Source organism: Scaptodrosophila lebanonensis, unplaced genomic scaffold (assembly GCF_003285725.1).
Source record: "Scaptodrosophila lebanonensis strain 11010-0011.00,11010-0021.00 unplaced genomic scaffold, SlebRS2 tig00000061-arrow-pilon, whole genome shotgun sequence".
Taxonomy (NCBI): domain Eukaryota; kingdom Metazoa; phylum Arthropoda; class Insecta; order Diptera; family Drosophilidae; genus Scaptodrosophila; species Scaptodrosophila lebanonensis.
In genome coordinates this window covers 6,656,689-6,673,001 of record NW_022060554.1, presented here as the reverse complement: position 1 = coordinate 6,673,001, position 16,313 = coordinate 6,656,689, and the positions used below count along the sequence as shown (strand labels likewise).

Sequence of the window (16,313 nt, the reverse complement as noted above, 5' to 3'; positions counted from 1 at the left end):
GTGTACTCAAATATCTTTTTACTACTTTTAATCTTCCAATATAGTTTTTGTCATTCGGCTTTTCCAAATCACGTTTTATATGTCATAAATGCATATACGAGTACATATAAGCAAATAGCAAAGTTCTCCGTTTTAGTAAATAGTGAAATCCAATGCAGCTCAATTCGTAAGAAGCAAAAACTCGGTGGCTAATAAACTTTTCAACCCTTAAAATGTAATGATAAGTGATATTAATTTTTTAATATAAAATATCAACATTTTACAAATATTTGTAATCTGCAATTTTATCAACTGATAAAAACAAAACTTAACAAATAATTAACCCAATCAATATATAACTGAAAAAGTGTAAAGTATTTTTTCCATTATTCAGCGACAAAAGATTTATTTTCTTTACTCGTGTTTTACTTCGTCATAAATAAACTAAAGCGCTCTTCAATGCAGTTGCATTTGTGGTTTTGTTTTTAATAGGAACAGCAAATTTTAAACAAAAAATAAATTAAAAACTTAAAATCATATTTTCAAAAAGATAATTCTAGATCATAGCGTAAAATTAATGTTTATGACAAAATAATTTAATGAGATATGCGTAAATCAAGGGCGCAGACTTCCAAAATATTTCATTAATGTAAGGAAACCTTCTAATTGGGCAAAATTAAATAGCTTGTTTCACTCAAAGCCGTCGCTAAAATACTCAATCAACGTTTACAACAGCTAATATACTTTGTTTTCTGTGAAAATAAATACAATCGCATTTTCAATTTTGCATTTACGTTATTTTTATAAATTGTTCAAATGTAATGTGGGCTTATTTTAAATCAAGTCAATTTTTGTTAAGTTTAACTTTTCTGCCGGCTGGTAAACATGTGTACGGTTGAGGTGTGTAAAGGAATTTGGAAGGGACAATCGATTCTAGGTGGCACTTTGCAATCCAAGTACACGCACTCTTAACATTAATACAGAGATTTCTTTCGACATTAATTACTGGCTCTTTTTAAATGTGCTAAGAAGCATTTTAGTTGGTAATTTGGTCTACAAAATTAATATACTTGGGTAGATTTCGCATAAACTAAAGACTTTGTAAATTCAATTTAATTTAAATGTATTCATAATAAAAAGGATGTTCGACGAAAATATGTTAGCATTAAAATATTCAGTGATAACTCATGTAGCAACCACATGAGTGGAAATTTGACCTCGATTAAAATAAAAAAGGCTGATAGCCGGAGGAAGTAGCTTCAAACGTTAAGTTTAAATAAACAAATCATCTTTCAGTTAAATTGTTAAATTAGAACTTCAAATTTCAAATTTTAGAAGGATTTCGGATTTTAACTTAATGCTTCTGAAAATAAAATGGTTTATAAACAAAAAAAATTAACCCGTTAGGAAATATGCAACTGCTGATGGTGTATTCATTTCAGTAGCTGTACATATTTTAATAATTAATCTTCTTTACTGACACATTACGCATATTGTTTCATCATTATTTATCATTACGAAAAGTCATAGCAGAATGTGGTTCTGCATTAAATACTCCATCCCTATGAACGGGCAGTGTTAATGTCCTTTAAACGTGTGGGCAGCCTTAAAATTTGTAAGTGCCATACTATTGTAAATATTTTGTGGAAAGTGGGAAATGGGGATTACTGTTGTATTTAGAGGCCCCGTGGACTCAAATAAAATTGCTTATGCTTAAATACGGACATTTAGATATCATATGCGAACTGATGGTGGCTATTGTAGTCCAATTGGAGTTGCTCATCAGTTGCTGCTGTTGTTGCTTTTATGGTTGTTGTTAAAAGTATATTAATCTCAAACTTGTCGTCTAAGTAGCATATGCGATGCGGCCGACGACGACGACTGTTGCGACGACAACGGCTGCTTTTGCTGTTGGCGTCAGGCATCTGTGCCGTTGGGATTCATGCCGACAGGTGCAACCATCATGTTGCCTGTCTTGGGCGTGTACACGCTGGCGTTCGGATCCAACGTGGAGACGCCACCATTGGCTGCCGCATTTGCAGCTGCTACGTGCAGTGCAGTGGCCACACTAACCGGTACAATTTGCTGCTGCGAGACTGGCACCGCCTGCTGCTGCTGCTGTAGTTGTTGCTGCTGTTGCAGTTGTTGTTGCTGAAGTTGCTGCTGCTGGAGTTGCTGCTGCTGTTGTTGATGTTGTTGATGCTGTTGATGCTGTTGATGCTGCTGGTGCTGCTGATGCTGCTGATGCTGTTGATACTCCTGTGCAGCGTTGAGACTACTAAGCATAGGGGAGGATGGGCCCCCACCCGTTTGCAACGGCGGCGTGTCGTTCATGCGCAACATACCTCCACTGGGTCCATGGGGACCTGTGCTCATGCACAACGGATCGGGCATAACAGCGAGAAGTTGCGCAATCTTGGCTTTGAGATCAATGACCTCATCCTCCTTGGAGCGTCGATGACCTGTAGAAATTTTATTTAGAATTATGAAGGCTTTAATATGGATTATAGAGGCACTTACTGTCTGCAATTTCGAGCTGCCGCTTGGCCACACCTAGAGCTGAGAATAAGTCCAGCTTAACTCTCGTCTCTGCTGACAGGTTCTTTTCGAGCGTTGTATTCTTGTCCTGCATGGCCGAAAGTGCGCTCATCAACATATCAGCATCCGGTTGCGAGGACTCGCGATTGCGGACCTTGACCTCCAGCATGCGATACTGCAAAAGTGTGACAAGATTAGTCTGGGTTAACTGGGCTTAAAAATAGACAAAAGTTCTACAAAAATTAAGTATATAAGGCAACCCGTTCAAAAAGACTTATGTGTACATATAATAGGATATATATTGCTCCCTACACGGATGCAGCAAACCACAACTTTTTTTTGACACAACCAGCCGGATTGGCTGCCATTTAAGTTGCCGGAAGATTTTGGCAATAGTATCTGTATTTAAGTACCTTTATCTTCACAAAATATACTTAAATTAACAAATCCGACTACCATACTAATACTACTATGTTTTAAGTTTTAAAATTAACTTTTTTATGCAAACTAAGTTGGCAAACTAAGTCACATGAAATTTTAAAGTGAGGGAGTACATTAACTTGGATATACATATAAGCCTGAGGCCCGAAGCTAAATGGCTACTTGATATTTTTCTTTTTTTATAATAAAACTAGACACCGACATATTTTCAGAAAACTAGGTTTCATTAAAATAACCTTAAATGACTCAAAACTAACAGGTCCATACTTTCTTGGTAACATATCTTAGAGCTTTGTGAACTAATTAATGAATATTGCACTTACAACGCACTGTTTTAAAATACTTGTAATGTGTTTTTTGCAATGGATTGGGTGAAGATTACCTCTTGCTCGAACTTGCGTCCATGCTCCACAGCCAATTGTTTGGCTTCCTCTGCTTGTTTTAGCTCGGCACGCAAGCGTTTGAGTTCCTCGTCCAACTGCTGGCGCCGCTGCTTGCACTGGGCACTGCACTCAGGACGCGCTGCCTTCTCCTCGGCTGCTTTGCGAGCTTTCTTCTCGTTACCCAGTTGAGCCTCTAGCGATTGCTTCTGTCTTCGCTCCTCGTTCAGTCGACGTTCCACATTCTGTAAGCTCAACATGTCCGAATGCCGTGCATTGTTCAACTCCTGTATGCGTTTCTCCAGCTCATCGCATTCCTTTTGTTTGGCCTGCAAACAGGACTTGGTGGTCAAGTTGGATTCGAGCTTCTGGCGAAGCTCGTTCTCAATTTGTTTCATGTTGCTTATTTCAGAGCGATATTTCTTTATGTCTGCCTCAAGCTTAAGGCATGTTTCACAGATTTTCGATACAACCTTTGAGGCTATTTGAGTCAGAGCAGCAGCAGCGGCATTGCTTGAGCTAGCCGAGGTAGAACTAGCCGACGATGAAACAGAGCTGGCATCGTTATTATTATTGTTTATGTTGCTGTTATGGTTACTGTTGCTGTTGACGCTTGATGCTGAAGCGTTGTGGTTGTTGCCATTGTTGTTCTGCTGCTGTTGCTGATTGTCCTTGGAAACATTATCCTTTTTCCCACGGTTTCGACGACCTTCAAATTATGTAAATATTCAGTCACTTCCCACCGACTACAGTCCGAGACCAATGTACTCACCCTTTGTTTTCTCTACCACTACAGGTGCTGTCTCTACAACTAGCGTATCCTCTCCCTCAAACTGCAGGACGTTGCCATTTGAGCCCGCATTATGTACTTTTTTATCTGGCATAAATATATTGCAGAACGTTAATTTTACAAGAACTTTTAACATTTCTTTTGGTTGCCACAAACCATGTTTCTCCTTTATTCCATGTTGTTGTTGATAGTTGCCATTGCTACTATCCCAGTCTGACTTCTCCTTACTGTTACTACTTGTTGTTGTTGCCACATTGCTGCCGCCATCCCCTTGGTGATTGCTGTTGTTGTTGCTATTTTTACCACTATGTCGCGCATTGTGCTCATTATCAGCGTCGCTTTTATTGCGATGTTTGTCCTTGTCCATGCAGCGCCGATGGTTTCTTGAGCTGCCGCCACCTCCTCCGCTAATGTGACCATTAGACGTTGCTGCAAGTTTGGTATAGAAATGATATATACATATATAATTGTGGTTTATTGATTTTTTTCCCACAAATTTTTTGTAAGTTCGTGCACGTGTTTTACAGAACAATGAGCATCTAGCATTAATTAGTTGGTTGGAAGGATATTTCGGATAAGCTCTGTTGCGGGAAATGTGATGTGTGTATATACTAATAGACTAATCCGTTTGGACTTGATAAACACGGTGAAAAATGCAACCGTGAATAGAAAAATAAAGAGCTATTGCCCCAATTATTAGTGACATCATTAGGATAAAAACATTTGAATGAATAAAGTTGTTTTAAGCAAATGTGGGTGGCATTCATACGAAACCTTCAAATAATATCCAGTTATATCTCTTAACTACTCCACAGTCTTTAAAAAAGTCATAAAACTATAAATATAAATTAATAAAAGTCTGAGGCACTAGCTTTGTTAGTGGGTTCTAAACACAAATAATTAGAGTCGACGATTTGTCTTTGGATTAGTCAAGCGAAAATACAAATAAGTTGTTGTTGTCTTTCTTGGATATGTTGCGAGCCATCATTAAACATTATTACCACCACTAAAACCACCAATACCATCAGCGCTGTCGCCGCCGCCGCTACTGCACAACTTCTCGGCAGTAGAAAAAGACGTCATGTTGTCGCCTTGACCATTACTGTTAGAAATTTGAAGAGCACTGCCAATGGAAGAAAGTGCTGTGCGTTGAAGTTGCTGCTCGTCTTCTCTTTTATCTGGCGACGACGACGTTGAACTTATTGTAGTAGAAATAGTGGGAATAGTACACATAATAGTAGAAGTGGATGTGGCACCTGCAGTTGTTGTCGCCCCCTGCTTGGACGTTGCTGAAGACGACGAGGCTGATACGGCGGATGCCGCCGGCGATGCGGCAGATGTCAATGCAGCCGTTGTGCTGTTATCGCTTGTACTGTTATCTTTGCTATGGTGGTTGTTGTTATTATTATTGTGATGGTGATGATGATGGTGATTGCTGTTGCTGCTGTTATTGTTATTGGCGGTGGAACTGTTGCCGCTGCCACCGCCGCTGTGATGATGTTCATGATGTGTTTGTTGCGCTTGTGTTGCCAAAATGCCGTTCGCCTGAGCTGCTGAAACATTAGACGAGGATGAGGACGAAGTTGCCACCGTTGCTTGTGCAGCATGTTGCGTGGCGCTGCCATTGGCCAGGACAGCAGTGCCAGCTGCCGCTGCTCCTGCTCCGGTCGCCGTTTGTGCATCCTCAGGTGCCTCTTCGGCAGGCAGAGCTTGCTGCAGTAGTTGCATGTAGAACTCATTCTCTTTGGCTACCTCGCGCTGCTTGCGCTGACGCATGCGATAGCCCACATAGCTTTTGAAGCCAAAGCCGAGTGTGACAACAGGGTAGCCAATGCTGTAGAGATAAATTATGCGTAATAGTAACAATAAAAAAAAACGTCTGTACAAGAATATACTTACCAATGCGCTGCAAATGGTCGACATAGATCCAAATGCGGCATATGACGACTATCCTTCCATCGTATGCCAACCTCCAGATAGACAAACAACATCCAGAGTATTATCGTTGGTAAACAAATACCTTTATCTGTAACGAAGAGTGAGCTAACTAGCTTGAATAGATTACAATGTTTTTATACGTACCTGTATGCCATACATACTGCACCCAGACATATGTGCTGGCTGCAAAAAGCAGCCAGTGCACGGGTATAAAGAATAAGCACACTAGATCCGATGTTATTGCTATGCATACGAATAACACCGAAAATGCCTGAAATTAAGTTTTAAACTTTTAAATTCCTCCTCGGTCTCAGAATTCAGTTAGTTGTACTTACCAGGCCCTTATATTTGAAGGAATCGTGAACGGATCGCAACAATAGCCAGAACGGCCATAGAAACTCAAATCGAAACATAAACATAAAGTCGGCTACCATAACAATGGCCCAAAGTATGAGAAATTTCATGTATAAAACAGTAGTGCTGCAAAAATATTACATAAAATAACAGATGAAATATGTATATTAAATTAATGTATGTATATTAAATATAAAGAAAATTTCACAGCAATGCAGCGAATAAATATACATACAACGAAAAATGTAAGAAAAAGCTAAAGTCGGGTTGTTCCGACTTCGAAATACTCTGTACATATGTTTAGAATTATTATAGAAATTAAAAAAAAAAAAATAAGAAAATAAAAAAAATGTTGATCGATTGTACTTATGTAATAGGTGTATAACAGCTCAAAAAAATAAAACAAACTGGCACAGCGTACCAACATAAAGCACCTTTGTGAAAAATTTGGCGTCTCTAGCTCTTAGTTTCTCTGAGATCCAGGTGTTCATACGGGCAGACAGACCTAGATCGACTCGTATTGTCATGCTGTTCAAGAATGTACATAAATACTTTGTTGGGTCTGCCACCTAATATATGTATATACTCTTGTACGTTTCATGTACAGAGCATGACAAATGACAAAAAGATGCACATACTATGTACATAGTACCTAAACAATCGATGTTATTCTATCGATATTCATACATATGTACTCGTAAACATCTTAACTAATACCAGATTAGTCGAAAGTTGAAACTTTCGAAGAACATTAGCAATTAGAGAGTATCGTGTGTTCAACAAATTAAACCTTGCGTACTTCAGAGCACTGGGAACACTACTTTGAACAGCTGATTTCTATTACATTGTTTTTCATGAATACCTTTTGAAACCTATTAATGCTAGTAAGTACGCTATCTTCTGCAACTTGAAAGCAACTAGCGATATCGTAAAAATCTGTGTACAAATATTTATACATATGTACATATGTTACCGAGAAAATACTAGTCTTATGTACATACATACATACATACATACATATGTACCTACATAAGTATCTAAATATTAGAATATTTCGAATATGTAGATGTTGCAAGTACATTCATATGTACATATGTATGTATGTATATTTATGCAAATGTTATAGTTGATTATCCTCACATTAGTTGGTATAATTAATTTATCTAAGCTTGATGCAAAAGATGAAACTTCAGAACCTAAACATTGTGAGGCAAAAACAATAGTAGCGTATTGCCATCAGCATCAATCAGTCAATAAATTGTCAAATGCGATTAGTAGAAGGCGAGGAAGTGCGCGCGCGCAAACGACATACAAATACACACGATTGTACACACATGGGTACAGCAAAGAATCAAAAAGTAAACAAACATAAATAATATTAAAAAAGCACATAAAAACAAGCAGGAGCCCGCATACAAACAAAATTACGAAAGCTCAGACGCGACGACGAGCTGTTTTTGCAATTGTGTTGGCATAACGGTCACACGTGTGCTACTTGGCGTATGTACTTGTATGTATGTGCCGAGGTACATATGTATGTATGTATATTTTGTTATTGACTTATGTATGTACATACATACATACATATATGTACATATGTACATTCGTCCGAAATTTTAAATTACATACAAACATATGTACGTACATATGTATGTATGTATGGATATAGGCATGTGAGATGCGTTGCAGCTTAGAAGCAGCCCTTCTAATCTTAAGCCTCGCGGCTAGGTGACTCTTAATTAAAAAAAAAAGACTCACCTACTATACATGCCCTCTGTGATTTTGTTACGTTTCATCGGCCGACGTAATTTACCACAATCTGCATTGCGCCGCTTCATTTTGCTGAACAGTTTGCCTTCCTCAATTTTCCCTTCAAACTTGGTAATTTTTACCTTTGCACCGTAATCAACAATTAGGCGTCTTTTCTCCGCTCCTTTTATTTAATCGTGGTATCCAATTGTTTTAAATGATTTGAATTCGTCGCGCACTCACTTTTTACTTAATTATTACACTTTCCGATAAATGTATTGTGCTATTTGTGATTCTTGTTGAGGGCATCGGTGTGTGTGCGACTGCCGGCGTCATTTCATCACAAATTACCACACGCTGAGCCGGCTTTCAATGTTGCGCTGTCTAAGAAGTGAGAGAGATAGACATTGAATTAATATGTATACATACATATGTATGTGTGCAATATATGAAGATACATTCAGACATATGTATGCACATTCAAGCATGTGCACGCTTGTGTGTTTGTGTGCGTAGTTTGTTTTTTTAGAATATTTATTTTTTGTTCTCCCAAAGGGTTACATTATTATTATTGCTGTAGGCACGACAGGTGATTTAAATACATGAATATGTATGTATGTACAGATGTATGTACATACATACATACATATGTATGTATGTATATGCACATGGATTTACACTTAAGCAGTTTATTTTCTTTTGCACTATTACTTATTTGCTACGCTATCGCAAGCAACAACAAACAAAAACCCAAAACACCGAAAACAACAACGCGTTGTGTTTTTAATTAAAAGACGGGGGCGACAACATTGCAGTTGCTTTTGAAATGCGGTCAAGCTATTTTTGTAAAAAAAAAATAATAAAATAAACACTTAACTGCGGGTAATATGTGAAAGCTATTCACATATATACACATGCATTAAAATGACAATATTACACCATTCGAAAAATTAAATTTAAATGGTAAATTTGATTTCTCGAACAATTACGGCTAATGCAAAATATTCTCAGGTGCAAGCGAGATGTCACCATCTGAAATGAAAACCAAAACATAAACAATGTACATAACATACATAAATAAATATTAAGTGCAAGGAACTGAAGATTTGACTTAAAAGACTGCTTTTTCTTTTCACTTTTTTCTCTCTCACTGCGCAGGTACGTCACAAAAAGCTTTGCGGAAGTTGCAAACGAGGGAGTGAGAATGAGCGCACGATAAATGCACATGCACTGTCGCTCCTATTGTGACTGGAATTTGATTTTGTGCTTTATTGTACAAAATGGCGCACACTGCTGTTTTGAACTTTCATGTGTAGCAGGATTGCCTATGGCGCGTTTTATTTGAAATCAAACGTCTGCTTAATAATTGAACTATAGTACTTTAAGGTTTATTTTGAAAAGGCAACATATTTCGATAAATCAGATAATTTTCAGAGATGCACACTGGCTGACAGATAACCATAGAAACAAATTGAGATTAGCCGCGGCTACCAACAAATACATCCTTTTTAAAACCTGTACTCAAAAGGAACCAGATATTTAGGTTCACCTTAAGGCCCAGGCATACCACGTTTGTTTCTCTGTGCTCACTCCCCCGATGTGAGTATAGTAGTTTTGTTCGAATAACATATAGAAGGAAGCGTGGCAGACCCCCATATATGTGTATATTTTTGAACAGGATCTCGGAAAGAGTAAGAGATAGAATAATCAAACTTGGTATCAAGATTCTTCTAAGCCCTAGGTATCTAGGTTTTTCAAGTTTGTTTGTTTTTTCAGATGCACTCCCCCGCTATTTATGATTTTCCATAACTCCCTTATGTGTCCTTATGCTATGTTTCATCATGATAAGTCATATGTGTAATCTCTGCCCATTCTGTGCCCGCAGCTGTTGTTGTTGCTGCTGCTTTTATTTAATCATGTCTTTCATGTTATTTTGAAAGGGGATGCAAATGTTATGCCTGCATTACTTTATTGAGTTATTCGAAAATAACTGTTTTTTTTTAATTGTATGTTAAAAATGGAAAAATTAATATTATACCTATGCAGTTTCTTTAACCAAAACTGTACATAGAAAAGCACTCTACAAAGTTAAGCTTCTTGTTAACATTGATATTAAACTTAAATTATATATTATATATATATTATTATATATAATTATATATGTGTGTACATATGTACAAACATACCTTCATGCGTTTACATATGTACATTTTTAAAAGCACATAGAATGCAAATTTTGGGCACACAATAATGTAAATATAAAAGCTAAACAATAATAATAGACAATTACAATACATTTGAACGAGTATACATACAGAATATTGCCTGCCAAACAAAACAAGTTCTCCCGTACACTTATAATTCATATACTATATCTATGTATGTATGTATATAAGTACACACATATTCAATTATATATATTAGCACATTCACATTAGACGTCAGCAAAATATAATTTCTTTCAAATTTTTATGTAAGCAAGCGAGAAGGCTAGATGCAGTAGCGTTAAAAAGCAAGGTATACATACAACTGTAACGATTGGAGAATGTTCATTATAATATTTACCAAAAATATTTACAAATTTGATTTTTGCAAAATGGTATAGAACATCAATCTATATATGTATGTATGTAAAATAGTTTGGCTTGACTGACTGAATGTTTGGCGATCAACGAACAGCCCAAATGGCAAGAGCTAGGAAGTTGAAACTTGGACGCAAGTTTGGAAAGTTCGATCTCCAAATGGCGGAAACGGGCTTTCATCCGATTAACTTAATTCTTGTTTATAAGCTCTTGAAAAATTGTTTGAAAAGGTTTTTTTTTTTTTAAGTTTGAGGTACATTTTTAACATAACTGGAGCTATGACTTGGCATTCAACGATTTTTAAATATATAAATGCATATTCAGAAACAAGAAACAACACAACAAATCAAATCGGTGGAGGGCAGTAAACAGTCTCACACACTCACAAACATAAGCAAGTTAGAGAATTAAATTCGATTTTACATTCATTGTTATGTATATCCTTTTACTCTTTGGGTACAACAATTTAATTCAATAATAAGCAAGAATGGAACTGGTGAGGGGGCTCTAATCTTAAATACTTTCTATTCACCCACTCTCACAAAAAATAATTGCAATTTAATAAATTATTTTTATTTTAAACCCATATCAATAAATTTATATCGGGATTGTGTACAGTATAGAATTGAGGCAAAAAATAACAACCGCTGCGTAAAGTTTGGTCAGAGATTACATTTGACTGACATACCATCCTTTAAATATACCTATTATGATGAAACGTAATATGCTATTAGTAATAATAATAATCACTACCTGGATTTGAGTAAAACTTGCATGGGGGTGTGCGTCCGAAAAAAATCACTGGTACTTTCTCGGTCATGAGAGAATCTAGATACCAAGTTTCGTTATTCTAGCTCTTATACTTTCCTCGTTTTTACAGACGGAAATAGCGATTGGACTCGTCTTATCACGCCGCATTCTGCGTGTTACCGTTTTTACTTTGCACAAACCTTTTACTTTTGTACCTTTCCGGTACAAGGCCGAAATAAGTGGTTTGAGCAATATCGCAAATGGGTTGATTATTTGAAGCCTTTCATAAACGTTATTCACACACATATATATGTATGTATGTTTGCGCGTTTATCAACTAATTATTAACTTCCCTTTCAAGTTATAAATGTTCGGCCATTGAGAGTCACAAACTGGATTAGTAATAAATTAATAAAATTCCCCAAATACGGCAAAAATGCTAATTTGTTATTATTTCTTATCGTGTGATGAAAAAAAATGGTTCGAATACAGGATACCCTGAAGGCAGTTACATACATATGTATGTACCCTTTACCGAAAAGATACATATTAAAAAGAGTACAAATAGAATAGGATAATACATACATACTTGTATGTTCATAGGCATGCATGTACATATAGCTCATAAATAATTTCCGTTTATACCCTGCACCCAAAAGCTTCTCAAAAACTATAAAAGTTGGAATGACAAAAATTGGTGTCCAGATTCTTCTAGGTCGAGAATGGGCGAGAATGGACGAGGTTTTTTTTTTTATTAATTTTCTTCCCTTTTTCCTTCTGTAGCGACAGAATTTCGTCAATACTGCCCACATTCCAAAAGCTACATAAACCAAACTTGCCACAAGTAATATATATATATATATATATATATATATATATATAGATATATATATATATATATATATAGATATATATATATATATATATATATATATATATATATATATATATATATATATATATATATATATATATATATATATATATATATATATATTTGATATACTTTTGTTCCAAATCGGTCAATTGTAAAAAAGTTATTACTTGTATTCACTGTCGGGCATTCTCTCTTCACCACTTTGCACAAACCTAATAAACCCTTGTACATTTTAAGTTCATGTAAAGTTGAATATTACGACCCGTCGCTAAATTCAACTTATACCATAACTTTCATATGTGTGTGTGTTTACATATGAGGGATATTTGGATGTACATACAAGTACATACAAATGCATAAGGATGAACATCAAAGTGTTGTGACGGAGGCGGCGGTGGCTCTAATAGACAGTCACTACGACACAAATCAATGGAAAAATCGGTGAGTATGCACAAGGCAGACAACAAACATGCCGAAAGGATACACGTAACATACATGTATGTATGTATGTACATATAGAGAAAGATGAAGCAGCAAAACTGCACGAGCCTCAACATGTGGATGTGGGCTTTGCTAGATATTGTGTGCATGGAAGCCCGGTAAATTTGTGGATTCTGAAACGCACGCACACACACATACAGACAAAACCTCACGCTGTTGCGCCGAGACTGCGCAATAAGCAGCGGCGCTCATGGCAAGCATAACTTGACGGAAGCGGAACTATGCAGATTTAAAGGAAGCAGCCGAATAGGAGCACCGCGTTGTGTATGTATCGCATCCGCGTCTGTTTGTATTTGTATGCATGTATACGGCCAAATTCTATAAATAGCATCCAAAAGTGGAGCGCATAATGAAGCGTATGTATGCATGTATGTATGTATGAGAGCTCGGACATGAAGGCAATGGGAACTAAAACTTAAATATATTGTTAAAAAAATAATTTGCAGTCAGCGCAGTCTAAAAAAATAGGGTGTTCATAGCCAATATATGAGGTGTCTGCGCAGGACTCTGTGTCTATGTGTATTTTTATGTCGGAAATGTCTACATATATGCGAAGGCAACGGTTGCCTGCCGGTGCTAATATATTGCTATCGTTGTAAATTGACCCGTTAATGCATGTAGAAACATGATCAGGAATATAGGAACATATGCCGAATCAGTAAGAGTTGGACACGGGCCGTGTTTTCGGCACGCGTGCTCGTGTTGCAAATTCCGATTTCGTGCGTGGCCGCGCGTGTTCGTGTTCGTTTTAAGCCAAAAAGGCACGAGCAAATAGGATAGGATAGGAATTTTTTAAGTTCCGATAAAAAGAGAATTAGGGCGAATAGCGATTTAATATTTGAATCAGAAAGCCAAACACCTAATAGTCAAGACGACTTTTTTAATTTATGGACACTAATAATTCAACTTTATTTTTCTGGGCAGGTCAAGAATAGTTATTGCAATATTTACTATATACTATTAGTAGTGCTGTTGACCCAGGAATTTGTGTGTTAATTTACTGGAAAAATAAAATTTAAGTTGCTCAGGCAAATATTAAGACATATGCATATACTCAAGATACCTGTCACCTCTTCAAAAAAGTGAACGAGTTCTGGCTTAGCTCAAATATAGATAAGCAACTATTTCTTAATACAAATTTGAAGTGCTTAATATGGATATATTTTTGGTTTTTACATTTAATGGTTATAACAATTTCGTGTTGGGCCGTGTTTAGTAAAATTGTCGTCATGCGTGCACGTGCTTGTTTCTAAAAGTTCATTTCGTGCCCGACATTTTTTGAGAAAAGTGCTGTCTGAGATAACACTAGCTAACCGAACAAAAATACCCCACAACAATGTTTTTGATCCTCATGATGAGTTATTCTAGACATGTTGGTCACAGTAACAAAACTTGGTATGTAATTGAAATGCGGTACAAATAATATACATACATTTGTACATACACATGTACATACATATATACTTTCTGGAGTCTTCTTTTGAATGATTGAACTATTTCCTAAATTTAGAGATCCTTATTAACCTTACGACTTTATTATTAAATGATCGACTAGTATTTTTTAAATTTTAAATGAACACACTCTAGGGTACATCTGCATTTTGAAATTTATGACGAGGTGGTATTGTACACGCAATGGTCTAATCAGCCTATCATTCTAAATCACTACGATTACTGAAACCGCATAATCTAACAAAAAAATCTATCGGTAAACGATCAGTGCTCTTTTCACGATCACGCACTCATCACGCACACCTCTAATATAAATGCGAAAACGAAATTTCAGCTGTTTTAGTGCGTGCGGCATTTAGAAACGATAATAACAACAAAACCAACAAATCGTCACAATTTTTCTCGCTGTCGTTTTGTTGTCGAATGAGAGTGTGCGAGAACCCAACACACAAGAGGCTAAAGAACTTTTGATAAGATGCCATAAATGTTTCTGCTGTGTTTTGTATTATTCTTGTCTTTGCTTTTTGCATAATGTGTGCGCGCATGCTTTTTAATTAAAAACCGCTAGGGAAATATTATAACATTTCGTAACCAATACACACAAAATTTTACTGCAGATGTGCACGACCCTTTCCATTGATGGCTTAATTTTAAGGGAAATTGTGCTTACATTGTTTACACTTAAGTATGTCATTTTTTGTTTATTTAACTTGTAAATAAACTTTTAGATGTGTGTACATACATACACATGTACGAGTTATTTGACAGCAATGTCGAACGAACCTGGATATTTAATCGGTAGGCTGCGATAATGATCAACAAACTTAATAACCTTGATATACGAAAATAGCAAAAATACTTGCAAAACTTAGTGAAGGTAGGCACAACAACACTAAGAAAAAGTGAAAAGTTGTTAAAAATTCGAATAATTTTCACGATAATGACGGCAACGACGCCAACACAATGCGGGGGTGGTTGCTGTGGAGCAAAGCTGAACAGCATCCACAGTCAAGCTTTACACACACACACCATCTCCAAAAACACAGTGAGGCGCGCGACAGGAAACGAAATAAGGATGCTGCTTCACTGGTCGCTGCTGACGTCGCCAGCGGTTACGTTTTGCACTAGTTAGTATGTGTATGGTAGTCTGCTGACGGCGCCAGCAGCAGCGGCGCTCTATGAGCACCTATATTTTCTTCACCTTCCACACACACACACACAAGCACATATGTATGCATGCATATACATACATAAGTATCAGAAAACACTGATGATTTTTTACACGGCGAAAATTGCACACGTTATTTATGCTCTGCTTTGGTCGTGTGTACGATTTGCGGTACACATGATTCGATTATTTCACTAAACGCCGTACAAGTTTTTCTACCTATTTTCTAGAGTTTGTATATACATTTTTATAAAAATTTGCACATTTCTCACAACTGCTTAGTGCTGCGCTCTTCATATATACATATGCATGTATGTATGCGTACGCGCCAGTATGTGTGTACGTGCATGTGTTCACCGACGAAAGCCAGCTAGAGACCGTGGCAGAGCACAAAATATTCTTTAACGAAGAAAAATGTATTTTCGCACAACAAAATTACTTTTTCATACATTGTATTAACACAACATGTTGCTTATAGTATTAAACGCGTATATTTAACAATATGAATATTGATTGGGGCCGTACTTTATTTTATTAGGGATCGAAACACGAACGCTTTTTAATGACGCGACCGCGACGCAAACCAATGAGAATATAACTACAGTGAAAAGCGACTAAGAGCAAAGCCGAAAACTGTGCAATCTAGTAATTTCGATAGTTCAAGGTATTTCAAAACTAAGTGTTCACATCGAAACGTACAGTTCGTAGGTACCTTTATATATTTATACTTAAATTCCTCGTTTATAGAAAAATACTTACTAGTTAACACACACTTAATAAGAGCGTACCATTTTATTTGATAAATTTTCACTGT

At 36.6% G+C, this 16,313-nt stretch overlaps 1 protein-coding gene across 3 annotated transcripts; it reads right to left on the bottom strand.

Moving 5' to 3' along the window:
- Positions 1 to 1,382: 1,382 nt before the first annotated feature.
- LOC115624705 (macoilin-1) lies at positions 1,383 to 16,078 on the bottom strand. 3 transcript variants are annotated; one of them, XM_030519520.1, is made up of 11 exons: positions 15,949 to 16,078; positions 8,179 to 8,553; positions 6,402 to 6,546; positions 6,211 to 6,337; positions 6,028 to 6,154; positions 5,151 to 5,962; positions 4,285 to 4,557; positions 4,111 to 4,215; positions 3,341 to 4,047; positions 2,500 to 2,692; positions 1,383 to 2,441 (listed from the first exon to the last, which is right to left on the bottom strand). In XM_030519520.1, exons 2-11 carry the CDS (start codon positions 8,256 to 8,258, stop codon positions 1,897 to 1,899), a joined length of 3,114 nt encoding a protein of 1,037 aa, XP_030375380.1. In that variant the 5' UTR covers positions 8,259 to 8,553; positions 15,949 to 16,078; the 3' UTR covers positions 1,383 to 1,896. The 3 variants fall into 3 exon arrangements, with proteins under 3 accessions (XP_030375380.1, XP_030375383.1, XP_030375382.1); XM_030519523.1 differs by having other exon boundaries at positions 5,385 to 5,962; XM_030519522.1 differs by having other exon boundaries at positions 15,939 to 15,990.
- Between the last annotated feature and the right edge of the window lie 235 nt (positions 16,079 to 16,313).

What these genes read in the sequence shown, in the direction of transcription:
- LOC115624705 (XM_030519520.1), bottom strand. Translation starts at nt 8,258, where the DNA reads ATGAAGCGGCGCAATGCAGATTGTGGTAAATTACGTCGGCCGATGAAA. An exon ending in ACAGAGGGCATGTATAGTAG is followed by an intron (nt 6,547 to 8,178) that starts GTGAGTCTTTTT and finishes ATATTTTTGCAG; the next exon opens with CACTACTGTTTTATACATGA. An exon ending in CGACCATTTGCAGCGCATTG is followed by an intron (nt 5,963 to 6,027) that starts GTAAGTATATTC and finishes TTATCTCTACAG; the next exon opens with CATTGGCTACCCTGTTGTCA.